Source organism: Empidonax traillii, unplaced genomic scaffold (genome assembly GCF_003031625.1).
Source record: "Empidonax traillii isolate 1590-97213 ecotype Southwest subspecies unplaced genomic scaffold, ASM303162v1 scaffold453:size478658, whole genome shotgun sequence".
In the NCBI taxonomy this organism is placed as follows: domain Eukaryota; kingdom Metazoa; phylum Chordata; class Aves; order Passeriformes; family Tyrannidae; genus Empidonax; species Empidonax traillii.
The window spans coordinates 176146-194350 of NW_020955646.1; the positions used below are offsets into that span (position 1 = coordinate 176146).

Consider the following 18205-nt stretch of genomic DNA (forward strand, 5'->3'; position numbering starts at 1 on the left):
ATGTGGAAATGAATTGACTTAAGGCATGACTTAGATTGAATACCATGAATCCAATCAGATGCAGCCCAGTAACAGCTAGGAATAACTTTTTTCAGATCAAAACATACCATTTCTCTGTTATGCAAACACAATTTTAAGCTTTTTTCAGTTAAAGACCATTGTAGACCATTATTCTCTTTCATATAGAAATTACTGACAATGGCATGCATTGGTAGCAAAAATTGCATGGCCATGGTAAGCACTAGTTACAAAATTATTTATTGTTAAGTACCTTATGGGAAAAAGGGAAAATTATAAAGGCAAATACGGTTGAGTCTTCAAGGTTATTTCCCCACATAAATGGACAAAATCTCTGGGTTGAGAAAGGATCAGACACTGTTATCCTTTTTGTGCTAAATACAACCTGAAAACATGAGGAATTCTCTTAATTCCACTGGGACCATCTGTGAAATAAGGATTTGTTTAGAGTATAACACACTTAAATCTATAGACCTAATCCTAAAAATGTAGTTTTCACTATTTCCAACAATCAGCACATGTATAGTTGTTCTCTTTTTCTCTATTCCTCTTCATGGAGCAAATGACTAAGATGTATGATCTTAAATAAAAGTTACTTTGCCACATCTGTTTGAGAGTGATTGGAGTAAAAAGTTAGAGCCATTAATACAATATTTTTACTTGTGAAGCTTTTAAAGCTTTTTTGTAGCTGTTTATCCATATTGGCATCCCAGCATGAGACTGGAAAGAATAATTTATTTTTTTTTTTTTTTATGAAGCAGGTGCCGCTTCATCTGCACCTGTTTGGATGGCCACTCTACCCCCCACTCCCCGTTACATATCTTTCCAACTATAAATATAATGAATAATGTTTCTGTCCTTATCAGACCTCACACTGGAAATCTCTCTTGATTTTCAAACTCCTCCACATATTTTATTTTTAGCTACCAGGAATTTAAACTTTGCACTGGCACCTTTCCACTAAACCTACATGCCTTGGTTTTCTTCAGTTATGAATAAACATGATGGAAACATTGCAGAGCTTGTATTTTGCACGCCTTTTTTTGTGTTTTTGTTTGGGGTTTGTTCATTTGTTTGTTTATTCCTTGCATAAACTTTCCTGACTCTCTGTAATTCAGTTGAACTTACCTAAAATCTTACTTAAAAACAATAAAAAAAGGAAAACAGAAAGAAATATGTTGTATAATTTTCTTTATCCTTATGCCAGCCTTTAGCTGATTGAATCAGTTGATTACGTGATGTAATTTCTGTAAAATGAGTACCTGATGAATGAGAGATGAATGAAAAACAGATGGGTTGTTTTCTCCAGACAGACCATTTTGAAAACATTTGATGACCCCACTTCCAAAATTGCTACAGGGTAGTGGTAAAAGTAAGAGTAAAGATATATTCTGTGACAGCTTTATATTCATTACAGAATGCTTGGAAAAAATACAGTGGGAATTTAATTTGGAAATCTTACTTGAGACTCACAGAATGATTCAGGATAATTTTCAAAGTGGATTAATATTAAAGCATTTTATTATCTTATTATCTAATGTCATACATAAAATTTTATAACCATCAGTTTAGCATTTTAAAGATTCTTAATATTGTTATAATAAAACTGACTACTGCAGCTAATTTTATATTCCATAGTAAAAAAATAAATCTGTGCTGGTAAATCAGTCACCCTTTAAACTCTTAATAGAACTAAAAATGCCTCTATTTGGACAACATTTTGTTCTAAGTCAAGTAATATATATTATGTGGTCGGTCGCAGTATTTAAGTTAAATATTGATTCTTTTTTCTATCTTATTTGCTAAATTAAGTATCAGTTTACACATCTTCCAACAGTTTCATTAAAAACTAAAATGGCAGCAAATACTTGCTCGTGTTGTAATTGGTCTTGATTTTTATACTGATAGGAAAAGACATTTGTTTTAGTTTTATCATCTTAAGAATAATAAATAGATGATTCTATGAGCACTTCTAACAACTGTATTAGAATATCTAGGGTCTACTTTTTCACACAAGTATATTTATATAATGAAGCATTATACAAATATGTATGTTTAACTTTGGTTAATGAATGTATTCAACTGCAACAGCAAAAGTCTGCCTTAACTTTGGAAATGCTTTAAAGCTTATGGATGATAGAATGTTTTCAACATCCATTTATGGCTTCTACTCCTCCTTTTTTACATGCAAGAACCAAGTTTTCAGTATCCAGAAGAAGACCTAGATATCCAAAACAGCACAGTTTGCATTCAAGCACTTAAATAACCACAAGCTTTTCAAACAGCAGGCTCCATCCCCTCACATCATGACACCCCTGGTGTGATTTTTCAAGAGATTTCTACATTCAAGACTTTCTGTACTAAAACCCTTTGGCTCCTATTTTTCCATGTTTAAATGCGGGATGATCTCTTTTTTTAAAAATCCACAGCAGGTTTTTTGTTGCTGAGATTTAGGAAAATAAAAGAACCAACCAAAGGGTACCTAATCCACCACACTTCTATGGGAGGTGTACATGCCTGCAAGTTGTTTAAAGTGAGGTCCCCAGTCTGCAAGGTATTCATAACTCTGATCCGCATCTGACATGTTTGAACCCAACGAGCTGAGGGATCCTGCCAAGGATCCAGTCCCCTCAAACGCATAGGTCTGAAGTGAGTCATATGGAGGAACAGTAGGATCTGTATTTGCTTCTTCAAGCTTTTCTGAAATGAATTGCCTGAAGATTGCACTGTCGGGGCCAACCTGCAGAGACTGTCTGTAGAGGCTGTGGATTTCGGAGGTGACCGTCCTCCGAGGTTTGTGTGTTCGCATGAGAGTCCGTGTCCTCAGTGCTGAAATATCAAAGGCTTCTGTGTCCTCCTCACCACCTCCTTCATCATCATAACTGACAATGTTCTCTCTGAATTCTTCCATTTTCTCTGAAAAAGGAGATTTCTTCTTCTGCTGCCTTATGGTTACAATTGCCAAAAAGAACACTTACCAAGGGAAAAAAAAAAAAAAAGAAGAGAAGAGCAAAAGGAAAGATTAAGCAGATAAAAAGAACCAGAGAATTTGAATATGCTTGGAAAGACTTAAATGGTAACTTTTCTTAAGATCAGTGCTGTTATAAAGTGAAACTCCCTTAGTAAATTTATAGAGCTGTAATTTTTATGGATTTTATGGTTTTGAGATGAGCAATGGGTGTGTTGGGAAAACGGTTACAAAGGGACTTATAAAATAGTTGAATGAAATGGAGCAGTTCTTTTTGTAGATGTGAGTTTGGAACTGATGGATACACAGGTTATGCTTTTTGAAACTGCTTTTTTTATTACATAGTATATCCATTTCACATTCAGAATTTAAATTGTTAATCTCTTACTGTCTCTCTGATCAAAGCCCCAGGAAGATCAAATGAAAAATGAGACAATGAGTAAGATATCCTCCTCATCTAGTTGAATCATTCAGTTCCACAGGCTATGTAGAATGCAGTCTAACTATTTCTGTTATGTTGTTTTGCAGACTCTCACTAAATTTTGTGTCGTTTATTTGTCAAGGTCTATGAAGATGATCTCATTTCTTTCATACATGAAAACTTTTTAAAATTTTTTTTTAAAGCATTATTTTTAATCCCACCTAAATTCATTTTTAACTGAATGATCTCTTTGAATTAGTCTATGACGTTCAAGAGATTAATGATTTCAGTTTTTAACTATAATCAGGTGAAGTTCTACTTAAAAAGTAAGTAGTTTGTGGTCTGTAATTTTTCCTCAGGACATGAAATGATCCAACTGCCAACAATTACAGGATTTTACTTAACAACCAAATAAAACTTGAAATGAACACTGATCTGCCTGTAAACTTTAACTGTCTAAAAGGCACAAGGCAGATCTAACCTCAAATTTAACTAAGGTGACTGGAAGGGCAGGCAAGCCTGTTCCTGTGTTCTCTGTTGGAAACCAGGAGATGGATGCAGAGTGCATCTCTGGACTTCGTTATGGAGTTAAGAAATGGCTGATATCTTGCCAAGAGGACTCCCATTTAGACATAAAAATTATGAGGTTCCCTTCCATTGTTTTCACCCTTGCCCTATCTATTCAATGCCTAAGTACGGATAAATAAAACCAAATATATTATTTTCGTAGGCAGTTTTGGTTCTGCAGTTTCCTGTATGTCATCAGATCTTGAGAGTTCAAACCCATATGAAGTTGCTGAGTCATAGCTACCAATTATGTGTGCTGCTTCTTGACAACCCATTTTAGTCTGAGACTAAATTATAGGGTTCTATTTTAGGAGAAATTTCAATGAGTTTTCATCAAGATATTCAGTCAGGAGGTGAAAGGTACAACAGGAAATTATTAGAGTTGGCTCCTATTCCATATTCATATTCCATATTCATATTCCATGTGCTAAGGAAAATAAGCAATAACCTTGTGGATAGAATACAGAATATATGTGATATAAGCTCAAATTAATTCCATTAAATTTATTTGATTTGTCTTTTCTGTCTTCTGTTGCTACTATAGCAGATCAAAACACATTAGTATAGAGCTGCAAGCCTTCATTTTCAGGCCTCAGCTTTGTTGTAGGTAATGGTGATAAATATATTGTATGCTGTAATTTATAGACTAGTAGAGGTCAAACTATATAATGAAGACAGAAAAAAACCCTTCTTTGCTTAGATATCCTTAGATACCTTTTTATATGTAAAAAAAAAAAAAGTGTACTGTATAGTTGTGTGTCTTTCTTTCAGTAATATAAAAAATTAAAATATTGCCATTATTATATTTGCTCTCATTAACAAACATATTGAGAGAATAATTTTCACTGAATTTTTTTGTTTCTTAGGGCAATGTTCTTTTTGTTATTATTGCTTCTTTCTGTCTGGACATTGCATTTGTGCAGCTAGATATTATGCTGCAGTTTTCTTGTTTTGATACTAATTTTTTTAAATATTATAGAAAATCAGTTTATGCTAGATTTGCACAATTTATAAGTTTGTACCCATCAATTATTTTGTGGTATTTTTGGATATGGTGTTTTATAAACATACTGCTGTATGGCATATGCCCTATTATTACACAGGTAACAGAGACTTAAAGTCTTCCTATGTTGGTTTATTTGCATTAGCTTGAATTTGGTATTGAGGCCCATGACCATTGTCACTGACCAAGATCTAAGGTTAATCGTTTTACCTTGCAAAACAAACTACCTGTCTCTGCCTCTTTTTTTCCTAGCCTCAAAAGCTAACACACCTTACCCTCACAAACTCAGGCAGGTTCAGACTTTCAGAACAGATATTTAACCTTTAGCAAGTGATTAGTGCACCGTGCTTGCTGTTATAATGTGTCAGTGTCATTAAATCACTCACGGAGCACTGTGGGAATATCTTTTTGCTAAAAAAGAAAAATGCAATGTTTCAGCGATAGGTGTGTGCTTTATCAGGTGATGCAGGTCTTTGCCTGAGTGCTGGCACTCCAATATGTCTTGCAGCAGCCATAGTCCCATTCAGTGTGGGACCAGCCAGCCTTGGGTCATCAGTTTGGTTTTGAGTACCATTTACCAACCGTGCATGACCCTTTGCAGGGTTACTAGCACAACTCTCTATATAAATATTTATATGTCAGACTTTTCAGTCATGGTAGAGTGAATTACTGCATGTGTGCATACCTCTACATAGGGAAACAAAACAAAACAAAAAGCAACCATGTTTCTGCCATTAGCTATCCAACACATCTATCTAAACTCTGCATTTGAAACACTCTAAAACCCACTTTTCGAATCCACAAGATCCCAAATGTAATGGAGGTTAAGTCTATGTCTCCTGATAGGAAAAAGGAGATGTCCAGCATCTGGAGAAAATGCTGTCTGGAGAAGTAACCTTATTATTGACAGAGAAACTCCCTATTTGTGCCTGAATTTTCTTTCTGAGAATATCATTCTGTTTTTCTTTTATTATTTATTATTGATCTCAGCTCTTTATTCATCATTCCTAAGGCAGAATGAATGCAGTGCTGCTCCTCCTAATATACTCTTACACTAGCAAATTTTCTTGTGTAATGCTGTCTTCAGCTTTACCTGGGCTCCATACAGACTTTGGGCTCTGAAATCTTTATTATTGGAATGCTGAAGGGTTAAGGAGGTCCATGACTCAGCTACACCCAAATTTTAGTAAATAGTGTTAGAATTCAAATTTTACTGAAAAATGGGGAGGGGAAGGGAGAAATTGTAGTTAAGAAAACAGGAAAAAAATTGAATATTTGTCTTATTTCAATTTTTGCTAATGGCCCAGTCCTTGCAGTCTTCCAGTCAAGGAAATATGTCTTTGTCACTTAACTAACCCCCCTGTAAAACAAAAAAACCTAATTTCTCTTATTTGTTCTTACCTAGGAGTATTAGTATGCATGCCAAAACAGCAACTAATGCTTCTGTGCTGAGACCCAAGGAATACATGAAAGCTCCGTATCGACAATAAAAGGTGTTTACTTCAGTGTCACAGTCGCAGACAGTGACAGTGAGAGTATTTGTGCTTGTCAGCGATGGGGTCCCTTTATCCTCAATTAAGATTGGCAAGTAGAAAAAAAACTGCTCTTGCCTCCTGAAGCCACTTTTTCTTGTGAAAATTCCGGCTGTGTTATCTAGAAGATAAATTATGATGATGATATGAGTTTATATGTTTTCTAACAACAACAATAATATTCCAGTGGAATCTGACCTATTTATAATCAATGGCACTGTGCAAAGCTACCTAATAAGAAAGTTAAAACAGCAAACCCAGGCACTCATATTTGGTGAATATTTTGTCAATCATGAATAAATTGCATTTTTTTTTTTGATGTACATTCCATGGGTAATAATAGAATTTGTCCTAGGAGCTCTGTTTTTAATGTTCAGAGCTAAAGAAATTTGCACCATTTTCAGTATCTGATGCCTGCTCAGATTAATTAATTAGTTCTGAAAATAATTTCATATAACCAGCTGCTACTAAGCCAGCAGTTCACAGATAAAACATAGACAGTTTACCAATCAAAAGAGTTAAACAAGTGTGTCTAGCACCACATTGGGAAAACAGGTGGTAAGAAAAAGAGACAAAAAAAAGGAAAAAAAAGTCCATGAAAACAGTCTTTTAATTCTTTTTCTAGCTCAAAAACTGTAGCTAGTTGGATTCATACTATCTGAAATAACAAAAAAAGTTTTAGAGGTTTTGACTTTGCTTTGTATTTAACTATTAGTATTTAGAAATCTGTTCTGTGCAAAACACAGTAAGCAGCTTACTTTCAACTCTGCTGCATATCAATTAATTCAAATATGAAACATAGCTTGTACCAGAACAAAATACTCCTGTCTACATCTATGTGTAATGATAAAAAAAAAGAATTATAAATATTTCTATATCAGACTTTTTGTCCTGACAGAGTGAATGTGTCCATGCGTATACATAGAAAACCCACACACACACCAAAACAAAACAAAACGTTTCCACCATTACCTGTCTAATACATCTATCCAAAGTCTACTGAAGTTAACTCCCTCACATTTAAGTTGTTCTACGTTTCTCTCATAGTTCAGAAAGCAACTCTGAGATAAAATGCTGCAGTCACTTTTGCTCTTCCTTAGGATTATCACAATTCACTCAGCCATTTCTGTGGAATGTAACAGAAAGGGACAGATTGAGAGCTGATTGCATCATATTTTAAAAGGTGGGTGTTGGCTTTTTTTTCTTTTTTCTTTTTTCTTTTTTCTTTCTTTTTTCTTTTTTTTCTTTTTCTTCCCCGTTAGTAGCTACCAAAAGGGTCTGAATATGGTGCCCTGTGTGAGGGTCTGCTTGGGTTTTGGGCAGAGCAACTCAAGGTGGGAAAGGTTCATGGCTTTGTACACAATTTGACCTTAATGTAACAAGATATCTTTTCCTGGCAGGTAGTAAGAGGTTAATAGAGATGGAATTGAAAGACTTGTTGATACACTGACTAACTCTGAAGAAAATTGAGAGAGTAGTTTGCTGTTTTAACAGACAGAACTTTCCAAAACTTACGTCTATTGATTTGTTCCATTAGCCAGAACATTCAAATAATTAACAAAGTCAGTGAGAACAATGTATACTTTAGCTGAGTCTGAAGAAGCTTTTTTCTGTAGTCTTATGAGACTGACCCTAAAAAGTCATCTTCTTCGAAATTCCGTCTGATATTTCAACTATACTTTCACTGCAGACTGTTTTTGCTTGCTATTTCTCTATATCACTCTTTTAATAAAATTCTCAATCAATACTAGTTCTGAATAAAAATAAAATACATAAAAAACATGATGTGGTGTCATCAATAATCAGTGTAAGCAATTTAAAGTATATTATGAAATAAGAATGCATTCCTTGTTATCTGTTTTTATAATTTTACTGACGTAATGAAGCAACAGACTTATTAATATAAATCTTTTCTTACTGGTGATATTGTTTTTCAAACAAATAATTTTAACAAGAAAGTTGGAATTACCCATCATATTTTACATTAAGAAAACCAGTTTTGAGGAGTACCACTTTATTTTTTATCTCAACAGTTTTTCTTTCCTTGAAATAAAAACTGTCTTTTGCTGTTTATGTTATCCTTTTGAGAAGGAAAATAAACTCTGATAGTATGAAATTATTGTTTTGAAATAGAACTCAGGACAAGTTCATATCTTATAAAGACAATTTCTATTCAAGCGAAAAGTTTTACAAAATTGAGGACCTCTAGAAGCATGCAGCTTCCGTTAAGAAGGTCTTAAAGAGCTACATGAATGCCATTACCTTGATTGTCTTTGACAGTAAAATGTGAGTTGTTTGTGGCCTCTGGAGCCAATGAGAAGTTAAAATGGTGGCCTTCTGCTGAATCATCTCGATCCACTGCACTTATGGTTTTAATTAGCTGGAAAGACAGAAGAACAGAGTTGCACAAGAACAAAAGAATTTCCTTGTCCTTGAAAACAATAAAAGGATATAACAGGCATGTGAAACTACTGATGCTGAAGATGTGATCTGTGAGTCTGTATTGAGTGCCTGTTATGTAAATATTCACCACATACCCAGATAGACTTATTGAGACTCATAATCTGCAAATACTCTGCTTTAATTTTTCATCCTTTTGAGACAGACAGGCACTAAAATCTTGAGAAAATGTAAAAGATTTTCTAGATCAAGTGACCAGGAGAAAATGAAGACTCTATAAATGAAACAAATAATCATATATATAGTGGGTTGGTGTTTGGTTGTTTGGTTTTTTTTCCTCAAGGTAAAGAGTATATCATTCTACATTTCAAGAAATCCTACCATACAAAACTCATTTTCTTCCAAGCCACAAACATATTGACACTATTCAATTGATGTATTGTAGCTCCAGTAAGTGAGACTTGTTGAAAAATTCATGTGCTGAATTGTTGATTCTGTATAACAGATTGAATATGGAAATTTTTGGCTGCTTTTTCTCAAGAAATCAAAATACTCTTCATTTAGAAATATGTCAAACCAGATAGTCATTGCAAGATAAAAGAAAAAATGACATTCAAAAGAATATCTTTTATGTCTGTAAATTAGCTCCCACACAATTAATATAATTACCAATATTTCTGTTTTAAAAGAGCTTATATTTATTACTTTTATTAGTAAATATTTAATGCATATAACAGTGAGCATTCCTACTGATCAGGAGGAAAGCAAACTGGTGAAAGCCCACCAATTTTCAGAAAAGAGAGTGTTCTATTTGAGCTTGGGCTCTGTTTTATGATGTTTTATATCATGCCTCATAGATATTTGTAAACAAGACACTTGAGACCTCAACTTTTCTCAAACCAGAAAGCACCTGTAGGTTTTAAAAGCAAAGCAGTAAGTCAACAGAAGTGACTACTGCATCTTTCCATCTTTGCCTTTGAAAATTCTTCTGATTACAGCTTTTTTCAAACAAAAATCTGACTTCAGCACACATTCTTTTTCTTTTCAATCAAGCTAAGTTTGATGTAATCATCAAAGCAGAGAGCAAAAGGTGGCTTATACCACAGAAGCTTTGTATTCTTAACACTGTTCCCTTTTTATATGGGAAATTTATTTTAAATCTGTATTTTCACACTACAGACAAGTGAGGACACTTGAGATTTATTTTTTTTTTATTTCCTTTAATGAGAAGAGTAACTCTTCAGTAATATCACAGTGTACAAAGGATGGAGACTATTAAAGCTTTTTTTTTTTTTTTCTTTCTTCAGAACTAACGAAATCACTAAGGTGATGCAAATACAGGTATAAACACGCAGGTCAAGAAATCAGAGAGGAGCAGTAGCTGACTGCTAACATTACCTTGGTTACCACAAGCTTCACTTTTACAAGGAAATACAGTTCCTAGAATATGCTCAATATGAACAGCAATAGAGTATAAAAATATATATATAGTCTAAACTATGAAGACTGAAATATTTTTGTTATAAAATTTTGCCATATGCCTCAAAAAACTAAAAAAAGACCATACTAGCCTTTCTTGACAATTTGCTGGTAAAATGTTTGTGGTCACAGGTGAGAAAAATCTTGGTATGGATTTATATCTGTCCTTACAATTCAGGGTTTATAAGGGTATACTAAATATGCAGAGTAATATAGTAATCTTCAAAGGCATCTTAGCCTCAGCTAATTTGTTTTATTTTGTTTTGTTTTCGTTTTAGTTTAGTTAATTGTTAGAGTAGAATTACCTAATTACATAACAAAAAAGCCAAAAAAGCATGTGTGACATTTATAATTCCAGTTTTCATTCTGTTCAGCCAGGTATTAGCTCTGTTTTTAGAAAGTATATTTTTAGGAGCCTATCATATTTGAAAATCATAAAATTATTGCAGTTGTAAATTAGATATTGTTTTGCTTTTTCATTATTGACTTCCATATTCTACATACAGAACATATTTGGCCCTATAAATTTATAGGGTCTATATCTGATTTAATCCATTACATTCTGAGTAGTATGTGTCTAGCTTAAAAAAAAACAAAACAAGCCACTTTCCCTTGCTTTGGTCTGTACTGTCTTGTTCTACACAATTCTGAGATTCTTATGATTTATTCTATCCGTATTCATATGCCTTTAAGGATTCACCTTAGCAGCAGGGGAAAATCTGGAACATAAGGACAGGGTAAATCCTTTTTGTTTACTTCTTGCTGTATCACTTCCATTAAGATTCAGCAAAACCCAGATTAGTCTATAAAATATTTAGAGAACAATAGGTACCTCTGATTTTGCTGACTCTAAAGAAAAAAAAACACTCAAAGAGAAGGAAACTGCTGCGCTTTTTTTCCCTAGTTTTCTATATTTTTGTACATTTAACATAGGAAATACTAGCCTTTTACTGGGAAAACTGGCATCACAAACTCAAAAGCTGCACTTAAACCTGTGTGTCTAGCTTTACAAATTCTTACATTTTAGTGTGCAAGCAAAGGAAATATAGTGAATGATATGTTGCTTCTGCAAGGTTGTATCAGTTGTTGTATTGACTAGGCTGAAACTTAATTGCTTTAAAATTTCTAATTTCAAATCTCAATTATCTAGAAGCTTTAATAATCCAGCAGTCAATTTAAAACAGAGATTAATTTACTTGATTCTTGTTGAAAAACTGATTTAAGTTTATGGTGGGTGGGCCTCATTTACAATTTCTTTGCAAACACAGTAAGATCACATCTGGGAACAGCAGGGTCTCCTTTGATCTAAGGTCATAACAAGATGTGGCCTTCTGTACTCGACTTCCCCTTTCAGCTGAGTAGTGGGTACATTCATCTAATCATTATCAGTGAGAGAGTCTAAGATATCAGTAAGAGCTCTGATCTCCCATTGATTATTATTTTGTACAGAAGAGATTTTCAGTAAACCCCTTTACAAGACTGTTCGTCTTGTAAATAAAAAATTGTGGATTATGGAGTAGTTCACTGTCAAATAATCTTGATGAAAATTCATTGAAAATTTATTTTCTCAACCCCAAAGGTTCTCACTGAATTGGAATTATGGAGATTTCCAGAAGGAATGACAAATCTTCTCTGTTACAACCCTGTCTGCTTCTGCAGTTTTCTCTCAACCAAATTCAGCCTATGGCATAGATTGTCCATCTGAAAAACAATCAGTACTGTTCATTTTGATGCTAGGTACTTTGAATGTAGAATTTTGAGTCCTTTGGGTGTTATTCTACACCCAACTATAGTCTTGCCAATCCCACTGACGCACTGAAGGAAGTAGGAACATATTTGTCACCTCTCTCTACTTCAGATTTTTTGTTTTGTTTTCCAATAACATCCTTCAACAGGTAGACCTTCTACCTCAAGACCAATATTCTCCTGTTGACTGTTTCTGTTTTGAAAAGCAAATTGGCACAGTATTGATCTGTTTTCTCAGGCTCTACTGTAAATGTTTCTGCTCAGCTATAAATAACGTTATACTTATCATCATAAGATTAACAATTGAAAAGCTCATGCCATGGCACTGAGATGCTTTTTTTATGTTTGCTTGCATATGTTGATAAACTTGTCCCACCTGTGCCATTTGCTAAGAGGTAATGTTGTTGAATCATGGTCCATATAAAAGAGGATATAAAAGCCTCTTTGCCTACTATTTTAAAATGTCACAAGTTACATTCGGTGCATCTGCAGGTGCAGCTTAGAGTAAGAGTCTGCTACAATAAATGTTGCTTTCACTGCTTCTTCTTGTTTTTACGCTATAAGGGATGCATTCATTGCTATTTTTTTAAAATTTTTTTTTCTATCTGTACTGCTCAGACGTTTTTTGTAAAGGATGAAGAGCGCAGGCAATGTGAAATAATAAACATTGTATACTAACCTATCACTTTCACTTCTCTGCTATTAAAAATAATTTTGCATCATGATTTATTAGATAGGATCTGTTTTAGCAAACTGTTCATTTTTAACATTAATCATATACTCCTAGAAGATGTTTAAAGATTTCCTCTCTTTTCCTCTGTCATTTCATTATGTAGAGAAGAAATATCAAATGAGTATTTTTCACTTTCACTGTAGCTGATTATTATTTTATTGTGCGTTCAGTACTGAGTAAATAAACTTAGTTCTTTTCTCATCTCTAACTCAAAGTGCTCTGCATACTTAGTCACTTATTTGGATCTAATAAAAATTGATAAGCAAGCTTCAATATCAAAGTCACTTCATACATGATCCCCAAATTACAGGAACTCAGAATTGCCAGAATAAATACTCATTAGAGATGACAGCATGAATTCAGAATGTAGGCATGTTCCATGTAGCTTATCTTGAGCTGAAATGGGCTTCCTGCATGATATGAAGAAAGACCAGCATTCACAAAAGGGTTGAAATTCCTATGTATATAAATAAGTACACTCTGGAAGGTCAGGTTTCTTATATTTAAAAATTTTGCTATGATCTGCATCAAACTTTAAAACTACATTTTCCAGCTGAGTTAATTTATGAATGGAAATTAAGCTTTTAGGGTCAGATTCATTCTTGCTGAGATGCCCGCAGTGTTACCTTTGGGATAGATTTGGTCCACTGACTATTTGTATAGAATATTTTCTCTGAAGTTCAAAGGTTTATAGGTACTCTATACAGACATAAATAGTAAATATAAAAGAAAATATTGATGAGCACATTGTGGCCATCATTTACCATGTTTACATAAGTTACAAAGTTGTAAGGTCCAATAAAAAAGAAACCACGGGTTTAAATACCTTATTAATGTTGTTCTATTTGATCTGATAATAACTATAATGTAAATAGGATAGAAGACTACTTTTTATAGCCTTTTATCCTATAGATGTTCAATTTATATTCAATAAATTGATGTTCAATTTATTTAAACATGTTCAATTCAGGTTGAAATGTTCAATTCATTTTGAAATGTTCAATTTTAATCTTCATTTTGAAAATAATATATTTAATATTGGGAGTGCAATGAAAGTGGTTTTTCAATGTGCAAAAGAAAACTTCAGTTGTGGTTAGTATACAGCTGATTTCTGTATTATAGGACAGTACAGAACTATAACATTAAATGGATAGTGAAAAATCCATTCAAAATGTCTAATAAACATGATAAATGGATTTAGTATGATGCCAAAAAACACCTATCTGTCTTCTTTACATCCATTTTTATTGTCAAATTTAGATTATAGTCCCACAGACAAATATAATCTTTTTGTTTGAATGACTTTTGGAGGCTAAGCCAAACGTATCTGTAACTCTTACAAAAACACCATACAGGGACTTGAAGACCAGCACTCAGTCAATAAAAGCAGACAAAGGATTTTTATAATCTTTCAGAAAATCCAAAACTTCAAAACAAGCCTTCTTCTCTAGACTGAAGCTACTATTAACTGTGCCTGAGTTTGGATGATTAGGACAACAATTAGTTTTATTCATGATGTATTTCATACTCTATATCACAACCCAGCATGCTCTTAAGCTATGTAAAAATACCTTAATTGCCACATGACTCCGCATAGTAAACCAGACAGACACCAAGATAAAATCTAGATTGAATAAGACATTTCATTTTTTGTCAGTATCTTTCCCTTTGCCATGTCTTTCCTTCCATTCCCCGAAACACTATAAACTGGGAGATGCAAATATATCTGAAAGTAGAAAACTCAGATCAGATCAGGAAAATAAGTGAAATCTAGAATGTCTCTGAGAACATCTCTCAGCATACTATTTCCAGCTAAATGGATAGACATGGCTGGTTTAGAAACTGAAATGTGATAGTGTAGCTATACAAGCTTTGATCTCAACTCAACACATAAGCAGATTCCTGAGCTATTTAGAATCAATTGCAGAAATATAGCTAAGATAAAAAATATTTGATGTCCTGATTAAGTCCTTCAGCTGCTTAAAATGATTCTTCTGAAATGTAAATTTTGTTATTCAGCGGACAACCATGCCATCTATAAAATCACTTTTGAAATTTTGGTTTCTTTCTGATGAAAATAAAGGATCTTTTTTCTGTGATTAAAAATTAAAAAAAAAAAAAGATTAATAGCACTGAAGATACATGAGCTAACAATTCTGTTTAAATTATAAACACTGAATAAAATATCATAAACTCTGACTGTGATAATTATGCACTTCAGTAGCAATTTCCTGTTGTTCTTCCTAAGATCATTTGTTAATGAGAAAATTATTTAACACTACTGTCACAGTCTCCACAGGCTAAGCTAGAGATGCCTATAATTCTCAAAAGCCTATAGCAATGAAAAAAAGCAAGAACTCCAAAATGAAAGTAGCATTTTTCCTGTATGTAAAATGAAAAAAATAACATATACATCTCTCATTCATGTGTTACAATGTTAAAGGGGAATTATTCTGTGTACTGTGCCCAAAGCATTTATAATTATTGTTACCACTGTTACCACTGCTTTTACAGAGTAATTTTATCCATTGATTCCTAAAATATGTAATATACATAGTTAATTTACATTGAAAAGTAACTATTGATAGGTTAGAATACAGATACTATTTATTAGTAAGCAACTGCAGAATATTAAATCACCAGAGGTTTTATATCGTAAGCAAGTCCAAAACATGAATTACAAATATCCATTTTATAAACATCCATATTTAATTCATGGTGTCTTGAAGTCAGAGAACACAGAGTGCAGTTGATTTAATGCCTGAACTTTGATCTGTCAATGAGTTACCTAAAGACCAAAAGAAATGGTTTGTTCCAAATACCTCTGAACCAGAGGTACTCTTAGCAGACTGGGAAATTACCAAATGCAGAACAAACAAATTAAATGCTTATAGAGGAACATGGATGCAAAAGGCTGTAAAGAAATTATTTGAGCAACAGGAAAAGGTTTAATAATTGCAGACAAATAAAGGTCAAAGTAAACCAAAATGTCATAAAAAGAGAGGGGTTTTGATTTAGAAACCATAATACAACAAAATGTTTGAATGGAATCATCAAAGGTATCCCACAGGTCTTTTTTTGTGTGTCCAAACAATGCTTTAGAGTCGTGGGAAGACATATGGATTTTTCTATCTACAACTTTTACTATTATTTGTTTTTTGTTATTGCTTATTTTGTATCTTTTTCTTAAAAACCAAACCAAACCAAACCAAAACACAGAAACAAGAAAACCTAAACCAAAATAACACAAAAAAAAACCCCTAACCTCCTCCTCCAACTTTTAACATCCTTGTTTTTATTTTTACTGGAGGAATATGGAAAGACAGCAGTGTACCTGGGGAGTAGGGCAGCTGACTGATGCTACTCCATTCAGCAGGGGAAGAGTAGGAAATGCAAAAAATCTCCAGGGAAGGATGCTTAATACAATAGCTTAAGCTGCCAGTTGGGGAAGGTGTTGCAAAGGCCATGCTTTAAACATTTTCAGACTTCCATGGAACTAGACAGGATGTGAATTGAGTTCACAAAAAATGATTTCTAATTGAAGGATGCAATGAATCTGTTTTGAATCTGGTCTAAGCCTGGTTCTTCCAGACTATGTTGTGCTGTTGTTGAAGTTACTAGACCTATATTTAGCATCTGGGACATTAACTTGAAACAAATCTGTGCCATATGTTTCTTTGCATAAATGTCTGTACTTGTCTTATTACCTGGTTTTGGAGACAAACAAGATATATTGATTTTCTTTTAAAGGGGGAGAGATACCTGTCAGTGTTCTAAAATTTAAATTTAAAACTATAGATATATCAAAAGAACTAATTTTGGAAATAGACAAAATGTAGCCTGTACTCATAGAACGGAAATAATCAATTCTAAACAGAATAACAATGTCTCAGACCAAATCTTTATTGTGATGAAAAAACTGATGGCTAATTTCTCCATGCTTACCTGTCCAGAAACTGCATTTTCACAAACAAATGTTTCATAATATTTAGGGAATTCTGGTGCATTATCATTAATATCAAGAACTTGGATATACACATTTGCTTCTGAAATTTTTTCAGGATTTCCTAGTGGTTAAAAAAAAAAAAATCAAGAGTTATAAATAATCTACTACATATTTTAAGGTAATGTAAGCATTAGAAAATTTTACCTATATTCTGCAGAGAAGAAAATAATCACAAAGACCTACAGACACATTTTTATACTCTTATAATAGTATACCATTACAAGAGTCTTGAAAAAAGACATTCCATGTAAAATTTTGGATTTGTTAATACTTTTATTTACTAGATCAGAAATTAATTTAAATGTTAAAAAATAAAACCAGATCTGGAAAAATTAAATGAAGTTTTGTTCACACAGAACAATCTATTATACTAGCCATATACAAGGTCGTGTGTGAGAAGAGTGTCAGCTCCTCTAAGAATATCTGATCAAGGACCTTTTTTCAGTGCAACAGGAGTTAATAAGAAAAAGAGGAAGCTATAAATAGGAACATACAGGAATAAAAATCTGAGGGACAAATGATAAAGGGAGGGGATGAAGAGGCCCAAACCTGGTCAGATACACTAATTGTTGGTAGAACCTGAGAGTGTAAGAATGTTTATTCCCATGAAGTTGTCAGGTCAGTGACCTTGACAACTGATAAACCAATGGAGAAAAAGGGGAAAACAGAAACAAAACACACAGAGAAACAGACCTGACAAAGTAAACATGGAGACAAAGACAGGAAACAAACCTTATGATAACTGACCAGCTACCAAGAAACCACAGGGCTACAGTTCCAGGTAGATCAACTTGGACTTATAAGACTATACATCAGAAGGATCCCAGAAGTTGGGGGGGATGGGGAAATCAGTGGAACTGTAGGGACCCATGGGGAACATGCAGGGGGCTGTTTGTGTACAAAACAGGTCCACTCAGTGCATTTGCCTGGCTGAGCCCTGCACCTGATCACCAGTCTGCCCTATCACCTTACATTTTCTCAAATCTTTTCTCACTCTTTCTCATCGCATATATACATGTGCTGCAGGGACTAAGTGCCAGCTACTGGTGAGACCTGTATGTGTGTGAGTGAAAACCGGTCTACGGGGCCCTATGAAGCCAGTTACTGGGGTGACTGGGGAGAACAAGGGCAAAATGTCTGCATCTTCCCCAGGCTTGTTGTGCATGGAGTGTGTGTATGTTTTTGCTAGCAAACTTTAAGCTGGACTGAACAGTGAATAGGGGTCCTTGGATCCAGGACAGGTGCTCAGGGGTTCCATGCAGATATGCTCAGGGGGGGATATCAAATGTGGGGAGCATGAGGGACAAACGTGTGAGATCTGTGGGTTTGCAA

At 33.9% G+C, this 18205-nt stretch overlaps 1 protein-coding gene across 4 annotated transcripts in view; it reads right to left on the minus strand.

Moving 5' to 3' along the window:
* Nucleotides 1–675: 675 nt before the first annotated feature.
* The window catches only part of CDH19 (cadherin 19), a 112600-nt gene continuing 95070 nt past the window's right edge, over nt 676–18205 (minus strand). For 3 of the 4 annotated variants that reach the window (XM_027895234.1, XM_027895235.1, XM_027895237.1), the window contains 4 exons: nt 16813–16934; nt 8772–8889; nt 6379–6630; nt 676–2991 (listed from right to left, as the gene is read on the minus strand). In XM_027895234.1, coding sequence (XP_027751035.1) covers nt 2501–2991; nt 6379–6630; nt 8772–8889; nt 16813–16934 — 983 coding nt within the window. In that variant the 3' untranslated portion in view covers nt 676–2500. Of the gene's footprint in view, nt 2992–6378; nt 6631–7481; nt 7636–8771; nt 8890–16812; nt 16935–18205 lie in introns of those variants that run through there. The other variant, XR_003572514.1, reaches the window with a different exon arrangement.